Source organism: Eretmochelys imbricata, chromosome 24 (assembly GCF_965152235.1).
Source record: "Eretmochelys imbricata isolate rEreImb1 chromosome 24, rEreImb1.hap1, whole genome shotgun sequence".
Classification (NCBI taxonomy): Eukaryota; Metazoa; Chordata; order Testudines; family Cheloniidae; genus Eretmochelys; species Eretmochelys imbricata.
Window position 1 is genome coordinate 8,806,752 of NC_135595.1, and position 26,803 is coordinate 8,833,554.

The window sequence follows — 26,803 nt, forward strand, 5'->3', positions numbered from 1 at the left end:
TGCACTATTTACATAAATTTATTCAATCCACTACAGATTATTTGGACGGCTATGTAAGGCATATGGTTTTCTGCACTAAAGAGGTTATTTGATAGGTACCTTTCACAGGACTGGCTCTGCCTTTGTCTACACTAGTTTATAGAGATACAGGTGTCATATGCTGACATCTTTCCTCTACCAAAGATGTAGAAAAAAAAAGAGAAGACTGCTTCTTTTCAAATCACATACAAGTTATATAATAACTTTCAAGCCCGGAAGAAAAACCAGATGGTATCTTCCACTGAAATCAGGAAAACAAGCACGCACTAAATATGCTACATAAAACTATGGCATTAGCACTCGTGCCGTTTCCAAGCTAATATGAAGACACTAATAATTTACTGAAATAAATACAAGTAGGAACTGGATAACCTCTTCATTTATACCTACACAGATCTGTGTAAGGTTCATCTCTATGCTCCAGAGGAACAGACTATTGAAAAGCCTTGTGTTGGATGCGTCCCAATGAACAGCCACACGCGGCACTCGCTGTGAACACAGGAGGGAAGAGCCAGACCTTAAGAGGACATCAGTTGGAGTCAGCTGGTTTGGTGCGGTTTGGGAGAGAAACATGGGAATCTTTGTGATTTCAAGAGGATGATTTTGGGTGCTGATCTTTTTAAAAAAAGATTAAAAACTTAAGTCCACCATGGTTAGTTGCGATTTAAAAAAGCAGGATTCCACTGAGGCATAAAGAAGGCCTATAGTATCGTAAGTTGCTCATAGAGCAATACCAGGCTTAAGCAAAGGAAGAAATAGTAAAAAGAACTGTATCAGGGAAAGTCAGCCTAACTCTTGGGCTGAGTGCAAGTGGGTCTGTCTGTTATATACACACATGGGTTGGATGTTCCCCAGACACCACATCAGATACCATGCTCAACAAATTCGCTTCTGATGGACTCTGGAAGCCCCTAGGGACAGCAGTATGGAAAGGTCAGTTCAGTAGGCCTTGCTGCTCTGCCAGTCCCCTCCAGGAGACAGCTTAGCCCTTAAAGCACTACAGTTCTCTGGAGGCATTGCCCTCCATTTGTCCAGCGAGCACAGGGGGTGGCAGTAGCAAATGGTGAGTTTCTTCAGTTCAGAATCCGTGCCCAGGAGAGCTCATGTTTCCAGCACTCTGATGAGAGGGAGGGGCTTGGGTCCAAGGGGCTTCGCCGACCTTTTACTACAAAGCAAAAAAAGAAAAGCACTGAGGCACGTAATCAACTATATGCATTGGAGCTATAACTCAAATTATAATGCATGCCTATCAAACCTGGGTTCTTTACGTGCCCCCCGCCCCCGCCCCCAGATCTATCTGGGTTATTATATGCCTCCCCACATCAATCTCTGATCATCTACCAAATATCTACGCACTAAGGTTGACAAGTCTTGTACCCCCTTTACAGACAGGGAAACCGAGGCAGAAGGATACAGTTGCTTTGCCCCTTGCCAGTGCCTTCCATCAGGGGTCTTGGTGCTTAACAGTGAATCAAGCTTCACAAGCACTCCCACAAAAAGGTATCTCCCCATTTTACAAATGGGAACATTGAGGCAGAGTGAAAAAAATGACTTGGTTCAAGGCAAACACTGAGGCAGTGACAGGATTAGAACCCAAACCTCCTGCCTCCCAGGCCAGTGCTTAGCTCACACGTCCCTGTAGAAGAAGCAGCTTGGAGCTGAACACCACAAAACCTGGTCTTGGTCTTCCTCCACAGGTCAATGCGGCTCCCTGCTTACCTGCTCACATACTCAGATTTTGAGCGAGCTCTGGTGCTATGGCTGCCAGGGTTGGTTTGCTTCTCGATCAGGTGCTCAATACGATCGTGCATCTCCAGATTCTGAAACACAGACCAGACCAAGAGTTTCAGGTCAGTCTGGAGAGAAAGGCCAAAGCGGTGGCGTGGAGTTGATTAAGCTACCACCCAGTGAACAGAGTGCTAGGTCAGCAATTCCCATGCGTTATCAGTTTGCCACTTTCCTAAAAAATAGTTGTGAATAGCGCTGGGGGAACATCAAGATCACCAGTGGTACGTGAAATGTGCACCACAATTTGGGAACCCCTGTGCTACATTAACCCATTGCATCGGAAGACCACATGACACAATGCTGGATAAACAATAGACAAGTTTTACTCCTTGCACTAAGGGCCTGAGGTCAACCCATCTTTGAGCAGACTGCACGTTAATTAGGGGCCCAAAGAGGAGTCAGGGGCAGATTAATTTCTTGTGGCTTTCATCTAATTCACCTTCCTACGTGCAAACTGCAGCCAACATTGTGCTTTGACACTTATGATCCAAACAGAGCTCATGCCCCTGTGCCGCCCCCCAGTCAAGGTTTCATTAGCTTGGCAGTTCTACAAGAACATATGGGATTAAACAGGACTTTAACTTGGATTTTAGATTAAAGCAAAGTATCAAATAGATAGCTGGCTGCAGTTGCACCATTTCAGTTTTCTGCCTTCAGGTTCAGGAAAAGGGGTGACATGCACTCACTGCCCCATCCCCCTCTGCTGATTAGCAAAATGCCAAGGCACCATGAACGGAAGAGAATGGTTAAAAGCTGCCAGCACAGGCTCAATTTTAGCCAAAAAAGGAGATGCATTTGCATTCCAGTATCAAGGACCCCGAAGCGCCGCTTTGCAATTTGCAATGTTACTATCTGGCCCATACATGCCACCAAAATAAAAGCTTCATGGCTACGGAAGCACGCTTTATGAGATCATGGACTAGACTGGAGTTGTGTCTGCTGCAGTAACGCAGCTTCACTAAGAGAGAGACAATATAGTGTAAGAAAGTGGCTCAGCGGAAACCATCTAAACCTACAGACTTCAACCCAAGCATAGATCATAGATCATAGAATATCAGGGTTGGAAGGGACCTCAGGAGGTCATCTAGTCCAACCCCCTGCTCAAAGCAGGACCAATCCCCAATTTTTGCCCCAGATCCCAAATGGCCCCTTGAAGGATTGAACTCACAACCCTGGGTTTAGCAGGCCAATGCTCAAACCACTGAGCTATCCCTTCCCCCATGACCTGTCCTTGCTTGTGCAGCGGGCACACTGCATGCTAAGGCTTTGCTAGCTTCTCTATCACCCCGACTGGGTGGCCTTCAGTGCTTTCGAAGAAAAAGCAAAGTTCATTCCATACATTCCAGTTAGTTGTTCCAAACTTCAAAGTGACTTGCAAAATAATCACACGTGACATTTCACTGGCATTTAAAGTTTGAGAGGTTAGCTCGTATCAGTTAAATGGGAAAGCTCTGATCAGTTAAAGCAGGCTTTATCACCCCTCAACATGCACTTTGAAAAAACAACTCCTAGAAAGGCAGCTCAGCCAATCTAAGGAAACTAACATACATACCTCAGCTTCCAAATAGGCAACTCTCTCTTTGAGCTCCTGAATAATCACATCCTTCGCATGAATCACTGTTTTGGAATTCTGAAGCTGTAAAGGAAAAAGTTAATCAAGATGACTAAAGAAATCTCAGACATGCCTACACTAGACAAGGTATCTGGAAAGCATAATAAAACGAGGAGCCTTTACCAAAAAATAACATACCATACAGGTTTTCTGTAACTTTGGATCAGGGAAAAGGAACTCTACGTTCTGGGCAAGAGAGTTCAGAACTTGTGGACAGTCTAGAATTAACTATTTCACTCCCAGAGATTCATTGATGGGCCCCACTACAGACAATGGGCCAAATTCACTGCTGGTATACAGGAGAGCAACTCATTTTATTCCCAAGTAACTAGTCTTGCTGGGCACTATGGTCCGATTCCCATCGTCGCAACCATTCCTTCAGAAGATCAGACCTTTCACACCTGGGTCCCTCGGGGACCGTCATCACTTTGGAGGGCACCGGGATGGAAAGTGCATGGTGATATTTTCAAACAACTCCCTCTAGCAGATGATCAGAGCCAGGCTAAAAGGCTCTGTGTGGCATTCGGCTCATGCTAACTCATACAGGAGAGACTTGGCACACTTTTCACTGCCTTGGTCCCTTTTCCTCCTCACACCCAAAAGGAAACATTGCCTTCTTCCCTTAAAGAGGGTCTAAAAATAGCTTTACGCCCCTCAGCGCAGATTCTGCAAACTCAGCATCTTTTGTATTATTTGCATTCCTGTAGCTCCAGGAGCCCTAATCATGGACCAGAGCCCCACTGTGCTCAGCACTGCACACACACAGGTGGGGGGAAGACACTGCCTGCCAGCACCAATATGTTTCCTAGCCCCAGCAAGGCGCACCCACCTGCTCAATCATCTGCCGGACTTTGCGCTGCTGACTCTTCAGCATGTCATCGAGATGGTGTATCTTCTCCCGCAAGGTGGCAACTTCTTTCTCCAGTTTGGCCGACCTAGGAAAGAGACATATGAGTGAGTCAGAAAGAGCCATTTAGCCTCCCGCGATTAGCAGAGGAATACGAGACTGAGCGTTTCACCACAGACATCTCACCACCTCCCCAGAGCGGTGTTTATTCTGCCATGGACGGTCAGTTGTGGGTAGTGTCTCCTGTACACATGCATGAACCCCAGCCACTTGGCAGAAAAGGAGCAGTAATAGGTAGAGAAAGTAAGGGAGATGGGGTTTTATCAGATGATGATTCATGGAGCTAGACAGCTGCTCTGTACTGCAGATGCGCCAACAGTAGCGAAGACTGAGTGGAGCAGAGAAAGACAAGGTCTAGGTTTACTATTTGGATCCTGGAGCAAACAGGAAGCTAGTGGAGGTATCTGAGAATGGACTGATGTGGTCAGGTTTTGGATGTGGGAGATCTTTTTTCTAACAAGGCCACATGAGGACAGTGCTCAAATTATAGGGAAGGTTTTTGGGGCACAGCAGCCTGCAGTAGGAACAGGCAGATTACTCATCTTCTTGAAAAAACCCTGACATTCGGCAAGCAGCTACACCCGCCCTTCACAAGAATGCAAAGTCATGCCCCAGCGAGCTGACAGCCTCCTAGGCTCTCTCCCAAATTGGTGACTGCCTAGAAGGAGTCTCAGCATCCCTGCCCAAGGCTGAGTCTCACCTATCCTGTTCGGCGAGCTTGTCATTTTGCAGGCTTCTCAGTTTCTCCAGCTCTGCTTCACCTTCTTTCATCTTCAGCAGCAAACTCTGATGTTCCTGCAACAGATCAGAGGACAAGTTACAACAGATGCTCTGGCCTCTATTTCAGGGCAGAGGCAAAGCATCAGGCTATGTGGATCTGTAGCACTGGGCAGTCCTAGGAGGCAGCCTTGGTTGTCAGCAGAGATGGTGACCCTACAGTCTGTATCTCATGGAAATGTAATGTTTGTGAAAGGAGACAAGAAAGAAATTCTCCATTCCCTTTACAGGACGGGGCAGCAGCAGTGCAAGTCTCCCCCACACTGCGCTCTACCACCGTGCTTCACCCCTGCCCTAGACAAAGCCCCCAGTAGGGGAGCTCAGTCTCCAGGGCTTGTTGACACCTTAGCCCCTCTCCTGAGGATGCCAATACAGGTGCCAGCTGTGCAGGTAGTTATTACATGGACACCCATCCCCTGGAACATGTTACCCAGAAGCCACCAACAAATGGCAACCGGCAGACAGCTGGCACGCTTTCTGCTGTAGGGGAGACACTTGTGCTACAGCAGCATTGCTCTGGAACTGATCAACATCCCGCACCTTACATGTTGCAAGCACTAAACCCATCACCCTTTGCAGACAGAGTGGTCCAGCCACTAGACCATTAAGCAGGTCCCATGTTGATCTCTAAGCAGTACCTTCTCCATCCCTGACATGAGCCTCTGCACTTCCTCCAGCTTCACTTCCTTCTCCATCATGCCCTCCTCAGCCTTCTTCAGAGCTGCACTGGTTTGCTCTATTTCTTTCTGGTATTGAGAGGTTGTCATCTGCAACAGGACACAAAAGAAAGATGTTTCTGATCCTCAAACAGTCAACAAAGACATTGAGAAGGCCCCACTCAGTGAGTGCATTTTAAAGACATGATGGCATTTTTAGTCTCAGCAGGTGTATTTTGCTGAAGGAAGCCAAACAGCCCAAAGTGCTGGAGAGAAGGAACGATTACAACGCTTTGTCTTCAAAGCACTTCAGGCTAACTGATGCATAAATCCTAGGGCAATGAAGACAAAAGTGCATCATAAATGCCAGAAAACTCATCATTCAGGCATGCGAGTTATGGACGTCTTCCATCTTGTTTCAGATGAACACACTCAGGGTATGTCTACACTTGAACCACTACAACAGCACAGCTGTGCTGCAGTAGGGCTTCTGTGTAGACACCATCTACAGTGTTCACCATCTACAACCAGAGCGGTTCTTCTGTCAGCATAGACACTCCACCTCCCGGAGAGGTGGCAGCTAGGGCAATGGTAGAGTTCTTCTGTCAACCTACCTCGGTCTACATTGATTGGCTTAACTACATCACTCAGGGGTATGAATTTTTCACACCCTCAAAGAGGTAGTTTTGTCAATGTAAGATCCCAGTATAGAACAGCCCTCAGCTTGCATGACATCCCCTAGCCCAGGAGTCAGCGACAGAACCGGAACGAGAACTCAGGAGCTCCTGGCTCCCAGACTTGTGGGCTGAGCATTAGATGCTTCTGCTGTTCTGTAGAGAAGGATTCTCTCTTCTCACACCCACCAACCTCCCAGGCTTGTCCAGAAGGTATAGCCACCAAACCAACTGATTAGCATCTATACAACATCCATTTAAACAGGAAAATTATTTGTCAGATAACTAGTACAGCAGATCTCCGGAAGCATGCACAGATTTCCAATCCCTGGGGTTTGTGTCAGGAGTGCCCCAAACTCAATACATTTCTGCAACTCCCACCACCCCCAAACTCTCTCCAGGAAGCAGCAGAGCCCTAGTCTGCACTTAAAATTTAGATCGACCTAGGTACTCCACCTGTGCTTCCCCACCAGTTAGTTACGTTAGCTCTTAGTCACCCAAACACACATCCCTGCTTTGGAGAGGAGGGGAACAAGCAGATCTCTGCGGGGCCTCCCTCTAGGAGCACACATACAGGGTAATAGCATTGCCTTTTCCAGCCATTTTAGGGCTAAAGGGATTTATCTTAGACAACAATTCACTCAAGATCCAAGAAAGGAAATGGAGCCTGGAACCATTGACACAATGGAACTAAAACCTGAGGTTATCCCCAAACATGGACTCCCCTCCGCCCCAGGAGCTCATTACATTTAATGCAGTCTCCATATACACTATGCCAACATGACAAAGCCACAGTTTTTCCCTAAAAAAAGGGGACCATTAATCCCCAGTGTTGGGGAAAGAAGCAAGAGAGAGATCCTGCTGCGTCCGCACCACCTAGCACACAGGAGCTGTCATTTGAAGTTACTTGCACTGCAAAACCTGCTTATATCTCTAAAGCAGCGTGTAAATTGTCACAGCTGAGTGAGTATGAATTCAGCTGCCACCTCAGAAACCCACGTTTCCATTTAATAAGTTACTTGATATGAAAACATGGTGGGGTCCCAGCTGCCCAGTTTGTGCCACATCCCTTCACCACCAAGACATCTTGTGATCTTGATGTAACAAGCTAAACATCTCTCAGAGGAAGGATTGTGTTGTGGAGAAGGCACTGGACAATTCAGCAGATCTGGCCGGGCTCAATCCTTGGCTCTGCTTCAGACTCCCTATGTGACTCTGTTCAAGACACTTCGTCTCTGTACCCCACCTTTCCCCATCCATAAAATGGAGATAATACTTCCCTCATTCACAGTTTGTTCTAAGGCCAGAAGGGACTAGTGTGATCATCTAGTCTGACCTCTTGCATAACACAAGCATCCTACCACCAGAACAAGGACTTGAACCCTGGGCCCTCAGATTAAAAATCTGATGCTTCACCATCCGAGCTATCTAGGCAATTCACTGCTGTACTCAAGATACTCCTATGCTTGTCATGAGCACTAGGATGTCCTACACGTAATTAACAGGATAAACAGAAATTGGAGGAGACTAAGGAAAATGGCCAAAATGTCACTTGTCTTAGCAAGTGCTTTGCCACCACCCACTAAAGTCATTATGATTTTACCTTCTAACTAACATTACCTGGAAACAGTCATTGTATAAATCAAAACCAGTTTGTGAAAATTTCAATGCAATGTGTTTACTTACAGTTTACAGATTGTACATATTTAGTTAAGACTAATGGCAACCCCCGTGCTCAACTTGACCTTTCAACCTCACATGGGGAAGAGGCTGGTTGTGCTGGCTGGCGAGAACTAGCCAGAATTTTTTTTTTAATCAATCATTGTTAAAAGCTACTTAAATCCATTTACTCTCTGGGTTTCAAAACTGCCTGAACCGCAGCTCTTCAGAAGTGTCCCCCAACCACACAGGCCAGCACAACCCCAAACTGGTTTCAATTATGATGTATTTTTTGTATTGTGCTTTCAACCAGGAGCCCCAGTCAGGGATCAGGGCCTCATTGTGCTAGGCGCTGTACAAACCCAAAACAAGTTTGAGTGTTGCAATCAAGAAAGGGCAATGTAGCTCTGATTGTCTGGGGAAAAAAAATGGGAATTGATGGTTGACAGACAGAATTGATGGTTGACTAGGTACAACAGGGGTTGGCAACCTTTCAGAAGTGGTGTGCCAAGTCTCCATTTAGTCACTCTAATTTAAGGTTTTGCGTGCCACTAATACATTTTAACGTTTTTAGACGGTCTCTTTCCATAAGTCTAACATATAACTAAACTATTGTTGTATGTAAAGTAAGTAAGATTTTTTAAATGTTTAAGAAACTTCATTTAAAATTAAATTAAAATGCAGAGCCCCCGGACCAGTGGCCAGGATCCGGGCAGTGGGAGTGCAACTGAAAATCAGCTCACATGCTGCCTTCGGCATGTGTGCCCTAGGTTGCCTACCCCTGAGTTATAACCTTTAATCCATATCACACCCTCCCATTCTGCTTTCCAACACAGCTTGTATCAGCTCCAGAAGGACGGGGCTGGACCGTTTCAGAGAGCTCTGAAAGCTACATAGCAGCATGCACTTGAAGCTAGCCCCTCATTCAGACAAAGGTCAAGATCTTTCAGCAGTTCAACACTGCTGTGTATTCACCTCAAATGCGGTCTTGTCGGACTGATGCCGCTTCTCAGCCTCCTGCAGTTTCGTGAACAATCTCTTTGCTGTCTCACGAATTTTTTCTATGTCTTCTCCTGAATCATCATCCTCCTGCAAACACAGCATGGAAGCTTTATTGGTCTCAAGCTGGACACTACCAGAACAGACATTCTTTTTCTCTGCATGTGGAGGAGCCAATACTTTTGACCAACAGGTTACAAAAGTAGATACATAAAAGGCTGCAGAAGTTGCGGTAAAGTTTGATTTAGGCAAGTAAGAGAACAAGTTCTCAAATTCTACACTGAGTCAGGTGCCTGGGGGCCCATAAAAGAAAAAAAATTGCATGTGACTTTCTTAGGTCTCCTTTCAGCCCCCCACATGGTGTTTCTAGGATGCTGTCATAAGCCACCCTTAGGTATCTCAAAACCATCAAGTGAACGAAGTCATGACAGCTTAAACACTGACCGATTACTGAATCCTGCCCCCCTCAGTTATGGCTTTTAAACTATTGGCAAAAGGGCTGCAGCATTGCATGGTGCCGCTCTGTAGCATGGAATGCCCTTACTGCAGAGACAGGATGAGATGCTGTATATTGCTCAATTTTCTGCAAATTGCACTCACTTTCAGATAAGATGGACTCCTTAATTATCCCTGCATCCAAAAGGCTTGTGTGAAAAGGAGCCTTGTGCTTGCAGAGATTTAAAAAGAAGGTGAGCTCGTTACTAGAGCAGCTGGTTTAAATGCATGTGAAAATCAGACCTGACTTCTAACCAAACCCAGATACGGCCAGAACAGCACCAGTGAGCTTTGGAATGCAAGGAACCCAGACACAGCCAAAACAGTACCAGTGAGCTTTGGAATGCAAGGAAGATCTTAGAGCAGTTATAGGTTTGAAGTGACCCCTGAAGTGAAGATTTAAAAAGAAACCAAATCTAACTGCTCAAAATACAGTTTTCCTTTTTTGGTTCCATACCTGATCCTCCAAGGAGTTCCTATGCAAGCCATCAGCGTATCGCCATATTCCATTCTGGTTTTCGAACATTACCTATTAAAAAAATTTAAAAATCAAGAACTGTGATCCTCCCTCAAAACTAGGCTTAGATGTTACAGACAGAACACTTCCATCAGCTTTAAATCTTTGTATTGCTGTAACAGCTTTAAAAAAAAGGAATGTATTCTTTGTAATAGGTTTACAAAGACAAAGTGCACTAGTGCATTTGAACAGCCAATGCATTTAGCTTGCTGAATCTCTCGTTTGCTTCTGCATATTTCTCAGTTCTTCCTCCAAAGAAGGTCTTCGAACAGGCTTTTAATCACCCAAGAGGATTTTATTTCTAGGCCACACTTTGCTGTTATTTTTAATCCAAATGTGGCACATCTTTCCTCAGGAAAGCAAGTGCCACTGCAAGTTGACTGAAGAAATGTTCCTGTTACCTTTGCACATTGCAGGTTAGTCTTAGCTCCTTGTCTGCTCTCAAGTTTACTACTTATATCTTCCCGCAGCATCTTCAAAGAACTTCTAGCCTGGTAAATGCAAGTCAATTTAGCTTTGTCTGTGTGGACAACAGTGTCAATTATTCTTTTCAATATACATCAAATGCACATGTAATAGGTCCCCAAAACAGGGTGTAAATTCATTACATGCCAGTGTTTGAGGCCAAACAAGCAAGCAGAGGTCTTTGTCTTGTACCAACGTGCCACAAAAGTCCCTGATTTTACTGGATATTCGCCAGCAAGCAGCACTGACTACAAGTGTCTTACTATCCTTGTTAAAGTGTAAAGGACAGAAGAGGGACGTCCCAATATGTATGCTGATTTTTCATTATTGTTTAATTTTCTTTGCAAGAGTACTTTGAAAACTACAACAAACAGAAGTACCTAACAGATTCTTGTTATTCCATACATCTAAGCCCATGTGTCTTCAGCCATATGGGAGTTTACTGACAAGTACAGTCTTGACTTGCACCTGTGATACAGAATTAGTCACTAGAGAAAATGAATCCGGTAATTTTTACAGGGTCACTCCTCCAGCAATAGTGACACCAAGGCTGAAATGCTGATATTTCAGCATGTACTTTCTGCATCTATAAGCACTTTTCATACAAGGATCATCAGACACTTTTCTAGCTTTAAAGCTCTCAACCCCCTCTGTGAGGTATGTAGTGACTCACTTTAGAGGAGAAATCTGAGACACAGAAGAGCCAAGATCATACAGCAGGTCTGACTATGCTACGTGGCACATTCTATCTCAATGACACCAGCCACGGATCCAAGGTTCTTATAAAGCACAAGAGCGGCTTCAACTGGTTTGAGGTAAAAGGCTTCTTCTATACAGTTTCGGTATGGGTGTAACAACAACGTCTGTTAGGGGTGCATTTATTTATTGATCTACTTATATCAGGACAAGCCCTAGTGCAAACACAGTTCTGTGCTTATTTCTCCTATAGCCGTTTTCATCAGCAGATCTCAAAACGCTTCAGTCTTTTAATGTATTTATCTTCAACTCTCCTATTAGGTAGGGCAGCATTATCAGCCCCATTTAACAGATGGGGAACTGAGGCACCGATTGGCAAAAGGACTTTAAGATCACACAGGAAGTCCTTGAAAGAGTAGGGAATTAAATGCAGGTGCTCCCACATCTTAGGCAAGTACCCTTAGATCCTTCCTCATTCTGCTGGTATAGCTTATTCCCCTTCCCATACAGATAAGAGTTAAAGCACTACACCATGCGTGTTGAATAAGGCCTAAGTCACACCATTACCATGACGGGCACTTACACCAAGTATACATCCAGCTGGAAGTGGGGGACACCCTGACCAATACACACCCAATGAGAACTCACTGTAACAAGTGAAGAGTGGTTAATAAAATGGAAATCCCAGAGACTTAGCACATGCATATAAAGATTAAAGCATCTTGATGGCTTAGAGATAAATTTCAGTGGCTCTAACACAGCAGCGTCCAAACTTTTCCTCTCGCGCCCACCCTTACCAGTCATGGAATGTGCCGCCCCCCCCGCCCCCCACACACACAGACACGAGCCAGGAGTGGAGCCATGGCTGAGAGCGGGGGCATGGCCATGGATGGAGCCGCAGCCAAGGTGGAGCTGGGGAGGAGCGGGGCTGGTGGCGGCACTTCCTCCCTACGCCCCCAAGGGGGCTGGCCTGGGCTCTGCCACACCTCCCGGACATCCCTCCATGCCCCCCAGGGGCGGCACACCCCAAACATTGGGGCCCACTGCACTAACAGCAGGAATTGTTAAAGCCTTTGTGCTTTTCAACTAGTTTTCAATTAGTCCGACCAGGTCTGTAGTGCGATTACTGCAGTGAGGAGACAGAATGAACTATTTTTATTTTTTAGGGGAAATGCATTTTGACTCAGAAGCTGGAGGCCAGGATTCAGAAGGATAATATAGAATGGAGGCATACGAACTGTCCTAGTCACTCAGATGTTGGGCTCTCTAACCCAGTATCCCATCTCCCACAGAGAAAAGTGCAAGAAGCCCCCACAATAGAAAATTATGGACACATTTAAGTTTATTTAAAAGCCAAGCCAGAGACAGACCAGCCTAGACCCCACTATTGCAAAATATGGAAACGGTTTAAATAGCAACCAGCTATTTCCCACCCCCAACCCCACAAAGGTCCAGTCCCATCACTGCTGCCAACTGCACAGGGAAATGTTAACCCTTGAAGTGTCAGACATCAGATTTCCTTAGGCAGGTGGAACCTTGCCTACAAAACTGCCTTTTAAGAGGCAGCTCTGGTGCCACGCCTGGGTGTGGCTGGGGAAAGCCTAGGCAAAAATCATGCAGTTCTCACACTGCTGACTTGCACTTTTCCCAGTGCAGCACTGCAAAATGCCTCGGCACTGTGGCAGTGTCAGGCCATGTCTACACTTAGAAACGCGCCTGTGCAGCCATGTTATGCCGACAGGAGAGAGCTCTCTGGTCAACGTAATAAAACCAACTCAACAAGCAGCGTAGCTGTGTTGGCAGGAGAGCGTCTCTCCACCCCACCCCCCCACACACAGAGCCCTGTGCACACGAGCTCTTATGCTGGCAAAATTTATGTCCCTCAGGTGTGTGGGGCTTTTTTCACACCCCTGGGCAACAAAAGTTTTGCTGACATAAGTACTAGTGAAGACATGGCCTCAGTCTTTGGAAAAACAGCTACACAGGTTTCTACTCTGGCATGGGGGGAATGGGCAGATTTCTGTATGCAAAGAGAACACCTCTGCCATGACACAGATTCCTCAAACATTGCCACTGGAAGTTGAGGGCACCAAAGCTTTGAGACAAGCCTCCAACAGGCAGCTGTGAGAATTCAGACTTTGGTTGGGTTAAGTCAACAACATATTGTACGTTAATTCTGAAACCAAAAAGCTACCTCTTGAATGTAACGAACTTCGCTTTTCAGCTGACTGACATTCTGTTCATGCTTCACCTTGTCCTCAGCTCTTGCTTTCAAGTAAACCTGAATCAGAAAGAAATACCCCAATGAAACAGCTGTTCAGTTGCAGAAGATACAAACCAGAATGGTTACAGTCACAGAGTCAGGTACAATGAGGCATTGAGCTCTCAAAGCCCTCTAAGATCTTCGATTCCTTTTCTACCTCTAGTCCTCCTTTCATCAGGACATTGTAGCTGAGATTTGGACACCCAATTCCCATTAATTTTAACTGGCTTTGAAAACTTCAGCCTCTAGCTTGACCTTTTGAATAAAGTAGTTAATGATGGTTATTGCCATCAGTTTTTCCTCCTCTTTCCAACTAATTTTTATTCACTGCCTGGTTTTACATTTGGATGGTTTTAAAGCATTTGTTTATTTCTCTAAGCTCTCCCTTAGGATTCCCAGGGTGTGGAGACTAAACATTCCTCAGATGCCATTTTTGTTTCGAGTTTTTAAGAGTTCCAGTTTAAACAAGTTAATTCCATTAAACCTGGGAAAGTTACTCAGCAACTCTGCTGAAGTTAATTTACTGAAACAATGCAAGGTTTCTACATTTCAAAATGGCCGCTCCTGAAAGAAAACCCACTCTGCAAGCATTGCCACATGCTCTCCTCCCCAAGTAAGGACACCACTAACCACACTTGCTAAGATTTCTTGTTTGCACAGCCCAAATCAAAATTTTTAGTTTACATCTAAAATTAAACAAGATGAATTTAGTCTTAATGCATATTAGGTACCTCTAAATTAATTATGCAAATTAATTATTCAGATCAGCTGGGAACCATGATTAACACTAACCTTGATGATCTCCTCGTGACCATCGCTGGATTTGATGCATTCTGAAGCCAGTGAATGGCCATTACTTGATCTGTTGGCCACCATAGCAAAGGCCCTTCCAACAGGCTGCAAGAGACAATGTAGTAAGACATTTAGATATTGAGATGATTTGTTTGCATAGCTTGTCTGGACCTGGCACAGACAGCTTTCTAGTCAGATCAGCATCAAGCACTTTATTAGAGGAATGCTGTGTAAAATGCAGTCTGGACCCTGTGGGACAGGGACTGTTTTTTAGTTCTGTGTTTATACAGCCCCTGCACAATGGGACCCTTCTACATGACAGGGGCCCCTAGGAGCTACAGTAATTAAAGGATGCTCCTTTAAGCGATTTGCAATGAGAAAATGCTCATGCAGCTCAGGAAATGAAGTTCTCTCTAGCATATCAAGCATAGCACAGTTTGACTACCATCCTTTACAAAGTTCTCTCCCCTCCAAAAAGTTATTGTGAACAACAGCTTTTACATATAAGCCAGAACAGAAGAAATTTCTACTCGTTTTAAAATCACTGGTTTTTAAACAGCCCTTAGCGTGGAGTCTGCTGATAAAATTCAAAACATGGTACATAAAATTAGCAGTTCCTACATACAGCAGTATGTTCATGCCTGGAACACACACCTTTTGTTTCACCTGATCACGTCTCTCGCCTGGAAGGTCATTCTGCAACGTCAGCCGTAGCACTTTCACACTGTCCTGTAAAGAGGACGACAGACTTTAATTAAAAAAGGTTTATGTTGCTCCATGGTTAGGTTTTAAAATGTTTTTTTGTATCCACATCAAACATTTGACACAGTTAAATACAAATCTCAAATACCCATTTACATTTTTTCCAAAGATCAGAGAATTGTCTGCACATACACGAGGGAAGTCCTGCCTCTTCATCTCTTTGATTTTGACTACAGCTGATGTAGTAAAATAGTTAGGATTAAAAAGGGGAGACTTGAAGTGAAAAGGAGATTGGATAGCACCTCATCCAAGCCCCAGATAGACCCGAGGAAGCACTGGTGGGATGGGAAAGCCGTCAGAGGACCTGGCAATGATTATACTAGCCCCCAGGCCAGAAGACCTACCCCTGGCCATATGTGATACAGGCTGATCGTTCAGGGGTTGCCATAGATCCAAAGCTGCTACTGAAAGTATCCAAGTCACCAGCAGGAGAGTGAGTTTGTGTGTGTATGGGGGTGGGTTTTTGGAGGGGGGTGAGGGAGTGAGAGAACCTGGATTTGTGCAGGAAATGGCCTAACTTCATTATCATGCACATTGTGTAAAGAGTTGTCACTTTGGATGGGCTATCACCAGCAGGAGAGTGAATTTGTGTGGGGGGGTGGAGGGTGAGAAAACCTGGATTTGTGCTGGAAATGGCTTTTAGATAAGCTATTACCAGCAGGACAGTGGGGTGGGAGGAGGTATTGTTTCATATTCTCTGTGTATATATAGAGTCTGCTGCAGTTTCCACGGTATGCATCTGATGAAGTGAGCTGTAGCTCACGAAAGCTCATGCTCAAATAAATTCGTTAGTCTCTAAGGTGCCACAAGTACTCCTTTTCTTTCTGCGAATACAGACTAACACGGCTGTTACTCTGAAACCTATCCAAGTCACTGTTCTGCAGGAGTACCTTCCCTCAGATGGGAAAAACCCAGTGACACATTTATCCCTTCCTTTAGTTCTTTGAGACTAGCTAACTTCACTGCACTCTGCCTGGAAGTGGAGAACACCCAGAAACTGAAGATGGTGCAGAATGCATTTGTCCGTTTAAGCCATACTTCATGCCAACTGTGCACACCCCCAGGGCTCCCAAGTGGGGTGGGAGGAGGTATTGTTTCATATTCTCTGTGTATATATAAAGTCTGCTGCAGTTTCCACGGTATGCATCTGATGAAGTGAGCTGTAGCTCACGAAAGCTCATGCTCAAATAAATTGGTTAGTCTCTAAGGTGCCACAAGTACTCCTTTTCTTTTTGCGAATACAGACTAACACGGCTGTTACTCTGAAACCTGTCATTTTAAAAGGACACTGGTTGCAGCTGAGGCACTCTCCAAAGGCCTCAGAGAGGCTGGAAGAATGTGTGCGCCAAACTGAGAACACCATCTTGCTTTGTGAGCGCCATTTCTTATCAGGATCCCCACAACCCAGAAAAGGGGTGTAGATGCAGGATTTGCTCATGGGAGTGCACCCAAGAGACCCAGAGCTCAGAACAGTGACCAAATGACACTACCCAGAGCCAGGGGGCTTAGAAACACGTGGGATCCAGCAGTTGGGTCTGCTGAAAACCAACTGGGTATGCTGCAAAGCCCATCTCTTCTCTGGAGTTTAGGGAGAGGTGGCTGGGGGATCTAGAGTACACAAACAGCCCCTTGTTGATTGCTGGTGGGGAGTGGGTAGTTATCTGTTAGATCTGACAACTGGGGTTAGACCAGAAGATCAATCATTTCGAAAATCCAGATCAACAGATGGGCACTTAATAAATCAATTTGCACAGTTAAGGTTGCTCAGCTCTCCTTCAATATTTTCCTCATGCACTAGGAATCAAACAATTAAAGTCAACAGCAACACTTCTGTTTCTCTGCCTATCCCAGTATAAAACGTAGCAACTCTTAATTTACTATTCTCCTTCTACAAACACCCAAGCCTTCATAGGCTACCATGCAGCCTTAAAGACACAAGGAAATAAGTTAAAAGTAGAATTCACTCTTTTAAGGTATGGTTTTCTTTTTGTTTTCTTAAAAATAAAACTTTTAACAAGGTCTCCTGAAAACAAATGTCAGAGATGGTCTCGGTATTCTTGGTCCTGCGCAGGGGACTGGACTAGATGACCTCTCGAGGTCCCTTCCAGCCTGCCATTTCTATAATTTTATGGCTCCAGGTCAGAAACCCAATATTGATATTTGTGTAAATAGAGCTGCTGTAATTGGACAAACCCACTGCCACGAAGACAGGTAAATTGCTGGATATCAAAAGCTATGGTATGGTTAATGAGATGCCCTCAGATTGGCACAGTACAAGTCAGTTCTGAAATATAATCTTTACTCAAATTCCAAAACAGGAAGTTATACAAAGCTCCGTAACAGATATATTGTAATTTACACCTGAAATACCGTATAGAATTTCCATGTATACTCTTTACAAAGGGTTCTGAAATAAGCCATTCAGTAGGGTCCAATTTCAAAAGCCATCTCTATTTCCAAAATATCTGAGTATGTTCCTCACACAAATTTTAACTATGCTATTTTGTTTTTTCCTGATGTTAAGCATTAACATATTTCCATTCTTTTCTCCTGTTAAACCCAATTCTCTGATAAAACCTTAAGCTATGGTTTCATTACCACTGCATCAAATATTTAGTAATGTCAACACATGTATTTGTTTGGAACTTATATTCCAGCAGATGTTTACATAAACATGATTAAGTAATTATTTGAAAAGCCAATTATACAACGAGACATAAAAAACGGTGGCAGTTAACTTTAATACAGAGTTCAGAGTAGCAGCCGTTTTAGCCTGTATTCGCAAAAACAAAAGGAGTATTTGTGGCACCTTAGAGACTAACAAAAGCTTATGCTCAAATAAATTTGTTAGTCTCTAAGGTGCCACAAGTACTCCTTTTCTTTTTATAATACAGAGGCGTGCTTTCAAAACAGTTCAAGTTTTAGTATGATTTAAGGTCATTGGCGGTCAGAGTTTTACAATGGTGAAAGCAATTTTGTAGAAATTTATAATCAGTTTTATGGAATATTTCACCAGAAGCTTCCTCATGCATATGTGTGTGAAGCAAATGAGGCAGCTGCATTGTAAAGCAATTGGGCTAACAGCAATACAGTCCACGTCACAATAAGACAACCTCATCCGGAACCACTTTCTTATCACAGAGAAACAAGTATATCAGAATACTGGACAATCTATAACCTGCATGCTGACTAATTTAATGATTTAGTATATCACATGAACTAGCATTTGAATCTACAATACTCTGCAATTAGCTACCTAGAGAACAGGCAGGCTTCAAAAAGTGCAGCTAAACCCACTTGCAATAAGACATATGTCTAAGAATTCAGGTATTATGGAATGCACCCCAGATTGCCTGTGCAAGCATGTAGGACGCAATTTTCAAAAGCACCTGAACGACTTAAGAGTAAAAATCCCACTGACTTTCATTGGGACTTATGCTCCTCAATCTTCAGAGAACTTTGAAAGTCCCTCCCTTAATACATTGACTTCTACTTATTACAGTTGATCTGTTTTTTTTAATTCATATGCAATCACTTGACATATCCGACAGAGCAAGAAGTTCTTTAATATTCGACATTGGTGAGGCCTCATCTGGAGTACTGTGTCCAGTTTTGGGCCCCACACTTCAAGAAGGATGTGGAAAAATTAGAAACCGTCCAGCCAAGGGCAACAAAAATGATTAGGGGACTGGAACACATGACTTATGAGGAGAGGCTGCAGGAACTGGGATTGTTTAGTCTGCAGAAGAGAAGAATGAGGGGGGATTTGATAGCTGCTTTCAACTACCTGAAAGGAGGTTCCAAAGAGAATGGATCTAGACTGTTCTCAGTGGTAGCAGATGACAGAACGAGGAGTAATGATCTCAAGTTGCAGTGGGGGAGGTTTAGGTTGGATATTAGGAAAAACGTTTTCACTAGGAGGGTGGTGAAGCGCTGGAATGCGTTACCTAGGGAGGTGGTGGAATCTCCTTCCTTTGAGATTTTTAAGGTCAGGCTTGACAAAGCCCTGGCTGGGATGGTTTAGTTGGGGATTGGTCCTGCTTTGAGCAGGGGGTTGGACTAGGTGATCTCCTGAGGTCCCTTCCAACCCTGATATTCTATGATATAAAGTTTATAAACCCATTACACTTATCAGTAAAAGCAGGTTAATCTTTAATTCATATGCAACAGTATTTGTCTCATTTAATAGGTTTTACAGTTCAACATGGCAGAAACATGCTATCCCATTCAGATCCTGTAAGTAAGAAGAAGTTTCTTGAAACAACATACTCATTTCCCTGTCTCATTTGGAGCCTTGTTTATGAGTGCAAGATTCTTGTCGATAGAAACAACAAAGTGAAAGGCACCTGGATGGGTTTTAAGGTGTCACACAGTGTAAAAAGTCATCTATACTGCATGCCTAACAGTTTGGATTCCTTAAACAATCTTTTAACAGCCAATCTCTGCAGCGGGCAAGTGTTAAAAAAAAACAGACTTGCTAATGCTACAAATTATGCATGTGCGCTACAATGCATGCCTGCTATGTCTGCACACCAAGAAAACTGCGTCAGTGCTATATAAATTTGCTGCAAAAAAGGACAAGGAGTGAATATTCCTACGACTTGCAGTCCATGGGCTATTCATTATCTACAGAGCTACATTCACCAGTCTTAGTAATCCTTCTGGCTACCTGAAACTCGTTCCAGAATTTTTGGGTTGCCAGAAATTTTCTAATCAGCTAACCTCACAAGCACCTCACAGGACCCTACGCAACTGTTCCACATCTGCCTTTGTGGGCTACCTCTCACATAAATTCAACAGTAATTAAATTTGCAGACAAAATCAAAAATCAGAGGAACTAGACTAGAGATGGATTGAACCAAACCGCAGAGCAACCAGGTGCTACTAGAGCAACTGAGGCCATAAGCAACAAAGGGGACCGAGTCAGTCCTAATAAATGTGAAGCTGAACATCCAAGAAATGAACAGCACAAATACAGAACGGGAGAGATCTAATCAACCAGACCTACTCATTGCACTGGAGCCTGGTTATTTCCATCATTCCTTTAATAGCATCCTATTACTTTTCCCAACATAAACAGGTGCCTCTAGTTGCCATAGGGAAGATAAAAAATTAAGATGGAGATGCTTGAAGAGAGACTAAGAATTGTCATCTTCAGTAGCGAGGCACAAGATGGAAGTTTGGGAGCCACTACCCTAGACCAAAGATACCACAAACACACAAAAACTTGTATGCTGCTTTTGGGGATGGCAGGGCCTAAAGAAAATCCTGTAGACATAGGAAAGACAGACAAGAACTCGGTGAATTTTTCCCCACAGCCTTCCCATTTACTGCTTGTATTCTACAATAGTGACACTATTACAGCAAATAAGCGTCTGCTCCGGAATAGCTGGTGGGGGAGCAAAGAAAAAAAATCTCTATGGAAAAATGTTGAGACTGACTGCAAGCTGTGATGTAACCAGGGAGAGCAGGTACTGTCTCATAAACATCATTCCTGGAGTGGGGCTGGCACTTTAGCCAATCATCCCAGCTATAAGATTCCATGCATGCTTTAAAATCTTGTCACACTAATCTTTCCCAAGTTAATCATTTGAGAAGTTTGGAGCAGACACATCACTGACAGTATGCAGGTTTAACAAAGAAGCTAGATAGACCAGCTCCAAGCATATCCATGCTTGCCCGAAGTTCGCATAAGCATGGATCCTTCATAGCTTGAGTCAACCTCTAAATAGAAGTGCCTCACATTCTTAAGAAGAGCTTCCTAAACATAATTCAAATAAATGTCCTGAAAACTTTTAGACTAGAGTGTGATCTGATCACTCATTCTTTCTCTGATCTTACAGAAAAGCAAAGACCCCTCCAAGTACACACAGCAGAATGTTTTAATTTCCATTGCTATTTGTACTAAATGAGGATTAATCTATGAAACTGCACAAATTTACTTGATCGCTAACATTCATTTTGCATTAAGTTTCTGGTAGATTTCCTTGTGCTTAAAATCAAGGGGTCATGAGCATAAAGAAACCCTTTCTGATTAACTTAATTTTCTGGGAGAATTAAATCCATTAAAAAAAAGGAGTTGGAAGAGAATGCATCCGATGAAGTGAGCTGTAGCTCACGAAAGCTCACGCTCAAATAAATTGGTTAGTCTCTAAGGTGCCACAAGTACTCCTTTTCTTAATGCTAAGATGAACTCTCGTAGCATGGCCAAACCTCGCTGCTGTAGTACACGTAAATTCAGGCACCTATTTACCTTGTAAGAATCCTAAGTGAAAAGGAGACCATGCACAGAAGTCTGCACTAATCTCTCCCCTATACAGACAGTCAAATTCAACTCCTCCGGAGATGCATTTGGCCCATGTAATTCCACTGATTGCAATGAAGTTAAAGCAGGAATGAATCCCACTTGTCTTCCTTCCAGCTACATTTAAAACCATGACTATGCTGGTTTCCCCCTCCTGCTCTTTTAGAAAAAAAATTAACCACTAACAATTTAGAAATTAAGGAAATATATATTACTGCCCCCAGTTATTTTCTTCAAGAGGCAGAAGGTGTTCTTTGTAGCATGACAGGTGTGTCTGTGAGTTAGTAAGTGCTACGTACTACCTATTAAAAACACTCATATTTGGAACAAACCTCACATGGCAACACCTTAGTAAATATCATATTAACCTTGAGCTATTTCCTGCATAAAGATTATGCAACTTGCTCAATTTTCTTTGCTTCCAACACACCTTGAATTGCACATGTTTAAAGCATTTACTACAGGGGTCATAAATTAAGGAAGAGCCAAAGGAAACCTGACAATTTTTGCACCATTTTCTACTTGCGCTTTTGTGAAGATCTATCTACAGCTAGGGGAGATTTATGTGGTTTTTTTTTTTTTTAATAAAATAAAATAAAAAATGGCTTTTCTGATGTCAAGAGTTTATTCTGAGCGGGGAGTGGTATCTGATTTAACACTAAAAAGAAAAGGAGTACTTGTGGCACCTTAGAGACTAACCAATTTATTTGAGCATGAGCTTTCGTGAGCTACAGCTCACTTCATCGGAGCTCACTTCATCGGATGCATCCGATGAAGTGAGCTGTAGCTCACGAAAGCTCATGCTCAAATAAATTGGTTAGTCTCTAAGGTGCCACAAGTACTCCTTTTCTTTTTGCGAATACAGACTAACACGGCTGTTACTCTGAAACCTGATTTAACACTGACATTCTCAGATTTTTTCAGTCCGTAAGATTGAAAATGATCCAAACGTAGATATTTCCGCCACAGAATAAGGTAACTGATGTTGAAGGGGAAGTGAAATAGGGTCAGTACCTGAATTAGGATTCACATATTTTGAAAAGTCCTATTTTAGATCTCATTTGTGATCGTGGCACATTCTTTGCTGTGAAACCCACCAAGAACAAAAATAAGCAGGAACACAAGGGATGCAGATTAGTTAAATAATTAAAGGAAGAGACACTGAGCATTGCTCAGCAAAGTATGTTTCAGCTATCTATTCTCAAGAGCATCCAGAAGCAAGAAAATTAGTCTAGGAAAAAGAGAAGGTTAGTGGAGTACTATTAAGACCTGGGTTAAAAACAGAAGATTATGTTGACCTGACTAAAGAAGTGACTGGAGAGCTACATAAGAAGAGTATTCAGAGTAGCAGCCGTGTTAGTCTGTATCCGCAAAAAGAAAAGGAGTACTAGTGGCACCTTAGAGACTAACCAATTTATTTGAGCATAAGCTTTCATGAGCTACAGCTCACTTCATCGGATGCATTCAGTGGAAGATACAGTGAGGAGATTTATATACACACAGAACATGAAAAAATGGGTGTTATCATACACATTGTAAGGAGAGTGATCACTTAAGATGAGCTATTACCAGTGGAAAGAAGAGGATTATCTTTTTTGAGACCAGGGAAGAATGCCTGAGACTGAAAGCCAGGAACCCAACACCAGCATTGAATCACTTGGTCACAAGTCACTTCATCTATGTCAGTTTGTCGAATGGGAACAGGACTGACCAGAACGGTATTGTGAAGAGTAATTAGGCAATGTTTGCCAAGTGTTGAAGACACAAGGTGTGATAGTGTTGCTTATTACTACAGTACCACACATAACATGTATGCAATACATGCTTAACACCGCAACAGTTCCATATATGGTAGGGAAGGGCTGCAGGGAGTTAGGATTCTCTCATTAGAAGACTCAAAGATGAGTCACCTTCGATACATACAAAGGCCAGTGGACTGATACTAGCAAGGATAATGAGAAACCAAACATGAAACAATTAAACTTCTGTTGAACAACTGCAAGGGAGAAATCCAGTGTACATTTATGGGAGCCATGTTTTTCCAGGCTGGATTTCCCCCCAAGACATTAAAAATCTAGCTTCTTTTTCTTGTCTAATATTTATATAGTAGAAAGAAAATTGGATCAATTGACTGACACACAGGACTGACTGCAGGACCCAAATGGATAATTTTGTGTGCCTGGAACTGTCTCTCGAAAACTTGGGGTTCTAGAAAACCCAATTTATCAGATCCAGTATTTCTCTGCTTCATCATTAACCCAAACAACAAACAATCTACATCAAGAACTGTAAGCCACACCAAAATCTGGCATTCCTATCAATGAGATCTGCTGAAAGCAATTTAGAAGGACTTTGAACAAAACAAAAAAAACACACGGAACAGAACTACTTGTAAAATGACACAACTAAAACCAGTCCCTCTTCAGCTTTGCAAAACCTTGAAAGCATGTCTCTCTCACCAACCGAAGCTGGCCCAATAAAAGATATTACCTCATTCACCTGGTCTTTCTAACAACCAAAACTCATTTACTACCAGCAACTGCCAATGCCTAGATTACTCAAATCTTATTATTAAAATCTCCAATGTAATTATCACCTTGACTACAGGCACATTAAGCTCCACATAAAGCACACAATTCCATTAGCACAATCTGGATATAGTTATTTGACATCTGTATTATATCAAAACCATTTGCTGCCTGCATGACTTTTCCCACATATGTCGTAAACATTACATGAGCCATGTCTGTGGGCATCACATCAAGCAGTGCTACATAAATTGTGTATTTATAAAAATTTTAAATAGATAAATAGATAAAGGTATAGCAGGCAATGATTCTTGTGGTGTTACTGTTTACATTTCTCTCTAGGTCCTTATCGTAGATCTAGAGCGCCTAAAATTTTTTCAAACAAAAAAATATAAAACAGAGTACAACACTAATGAGGGTGGCTAAAGGTTTCTGATTAGCCTGGACAATATTCTGATCTATAAACTCTCCTGACAGCATACAACACTTGAAGCACACACTTGTGCCACAGGGAAAAATTGCTACTCTGAAAGAAAATAAGCCTACAGTATGTTAATACAAGATTACACGACAAACACTTTAAGGATAACGTATTTTGATAAGCATTCAACAAGGCTTCTAGTATTTTTACAAGCCAAAATAAATTAGTAGAAGAGGAGGTGGAAAAACCTTATGACAGAACTGCAATTGTAAGAGATTGAAACAAAGCCCTGTCTGTTCTTGCATTATGGTCTGATAACCTTCCCTGTTTTCAAGCAGCTCAGGAGCCACCTGCTGTCTATGGCAGCTTTCAACAACCAAGGAAAGTTTCAGAAAGGCTTTCTGGTTACTGGAGTCTCAATAACCCTCCCTTAACCTTAGGTCCCTCCTGCTTCTCCTTTGCAAAGGGCTGCCTCCCCCCACCCCCCAGGAGCATGGCAGGGGTCTTCATCTCAGACAAGAGTCCCCCTCCAGGGCTGGAACCAGAGGTGCCACAGATCCTTCACCCCCTGCGTGCCACCACAAACCCTGCACCCAAGCCCAAAGCCACTTCCATCGCAAGATGGTGGACAGCCCTGGGGACAAGAGCCCGGAAGTCACAGGGGAACCCACAGCCATGTCAGGAATCAAGGGGCCACAAGGAGCCTGATCCAGCTTTGAGACCCCCCAACACACACACAGGGGAGAGGGTGCCCCCCACTAGGGGTACAGGAGATCAGTCCTGAACTAGGGAACTGAGGGGGAATCTCTGGAGCCAGGAGGGGGTAAGACCAGCTCGTAGAGCGCCCCCCAGGAATTGAGGGGTCCCCCACAGAGCCCCAGGGGGTGAGACCAGATTATGGGGGTCCCCCCTGGACCAATGAGGAGGTGTGACCGGGGGAGGAGCCCCCAGGGACTGAGTGGGGTCCCCCATAAAGCCACAAGGGGGGAGACCAGGTCACGGAGACCCCCCCCGGAACTGAGGGGGGCCCTGCAGCACCACAGAGACCTCGGCCCAGCCCTGCACCGGGGCCAGCCCTGGTCACCCCCATGCGGGGGGCTGGGAGCGCCTGGCCCGTTGGGGAGATGCCCTGCCCCCCACAGGCCCGGAGGGAGCGGGGGGGGGGACTCACCGGACTGTCGCCGCCCGGCCGCACCTCTGCCAGCGTGCACACGCTCCGCACCTCGCTCATGCCACCGGTCCGGCTCCGACCCGACTAGGCGGCGGCGGGGGCCCGCCCGCGCGAGAAATACCAGCCCCGCCCCCCGGCCCCGCCCCTCCGCGCCTGCAGGCCCCGCCCCTTGCTGCCGGGCGCTGGCCTCCCGCTGGGCCGGTCCCGCGCTCCACGCCTCGCGCGCTGGCTGCTCGTGAGCCCGGGGCTCGCGCTGGGGATGCTGCTACCGCGCGCGCGGCGCCCCAGGGAGCAGGGAGGATGAAAGCAGGCAGGTCAGGGTCTTGCATGTAAATTAGTGCACCGCGATCGGGGGAGTCTTGCATGAAAATGAATGCAAAGTAGGGCGGGGTCTTGCGTGTTAATTAATGCAAAGTAGGGCAGGGTCTTGCGTGTTAATGAATACAAAAGCAGGACAGGGTCTTGCATGTAAATGAATTCATGGCGGGTCGGGGTCTCGCATATAAATTAATATGCCGCAGGGCGGAGTCGTGCATGTTAATGCAAAGCAATGCAGCGTCTTGCATGTACATTAATGCAAAGCAAGGTGGGGTCTTGCATGTAAATAAACCCACGGCCGATCAGGGTCTTCCTCCGTTGTAAACTAATGTACAACGGGGTGGGAATCTTGCATATGCAAAGAACCGCACCGTGGGGCGGGGGTCTTGTATATAAATTAATGCCCCACAGGTAGGATCTGTAAATTACTGTGGAGCGGGGCGGGCTCTTTTGTTCAAATCAAGTACTACGGAGCCACGTATATCAAGTACATTGTAGCCACCTCAATGTATGGGCGGGCCAGCATTATGTTTGCACTCTATACCAGTTTATGGTTCTGGTTATCAATTGTTCGCTCCCATCTATTTGCATTGGCAAATTAAGGTATGGGCTTTTAAGCATTATTTCCCCACCTCCCAAAATTGCATGGGGTATAATATATTTAAATTAATCCAGGTCATTTAATTGTCTAATTACTGAACTCTTCTAAATTTTTATCTAATTATTTGCATTGGAGGATATTACATGGAAAAAATGCATAACTATTATTAAGTTTTCTAAGATAGTTATCCATATGATAACTAATTCACATGTATACATGACATGGTTTTTAATATTTACAGTTATTTGATGCAAGGGGGATGCTGCATTTATAGTTTACAATTGCTTTCCACTTACTTTAATTGGAATGCAAAAAAAAAAATTCACAATTTGAGATGTTTTCAATTTGTCAAGAAATTA

At 44.1% G+C, this 26,803-nt stretch overlaps 1 protein-coding gene across 2 annotated transcripts; it reads right to left on the reverse strand.

The window, feature by feature from the left end:
* TUFT1 (tuftelin 1) lies at positions 1 to 25,651 on the reverse strand. 2 transcript variants are annotated; one of them, XM_077841015.1, is made up of 13 exons: positions 25,526 to 25,651; positions 14,994 to 15,068; positions 14,340 to 14,444; positions 13,479 to 13,565; positions 10,525 to 10,614; positions 10,064 to 10,135; positions 9,088 to 9,201; positions 5,762 to 5,890; positions 5,047 to 5,141; positions 4,269 to 4,374; positions 3,380 to 3,463; positions 1,759 to 1,859; positions 1 to 1,204 (listed from the first exon to the last, which is right to left on the reverse strand). In XM_077841015.1, the coding sequence occupies exons 1-13, from the start codon at positions 25,583 to 25,585 to the stop codon at positions 1,141 to 1,143; spliced, it is 1,182 nt and encodes a 393-aa protein (XP_077697141.1). In that variant the 5' UTR covers positions 25,586 to 25,651; the 3' UTR covers positions 1 to 1,140. The 2 variants fall into 2 exon arrangements, with proteins under 2 accessions (XP_077697141.1, XP_077697142.1); XM_077841016.1 differs by lacking the exon at positions 10,525 to 10,614.
* Positions 25,652 to 26,803: the final 1,152 nt, after the last annotated feature.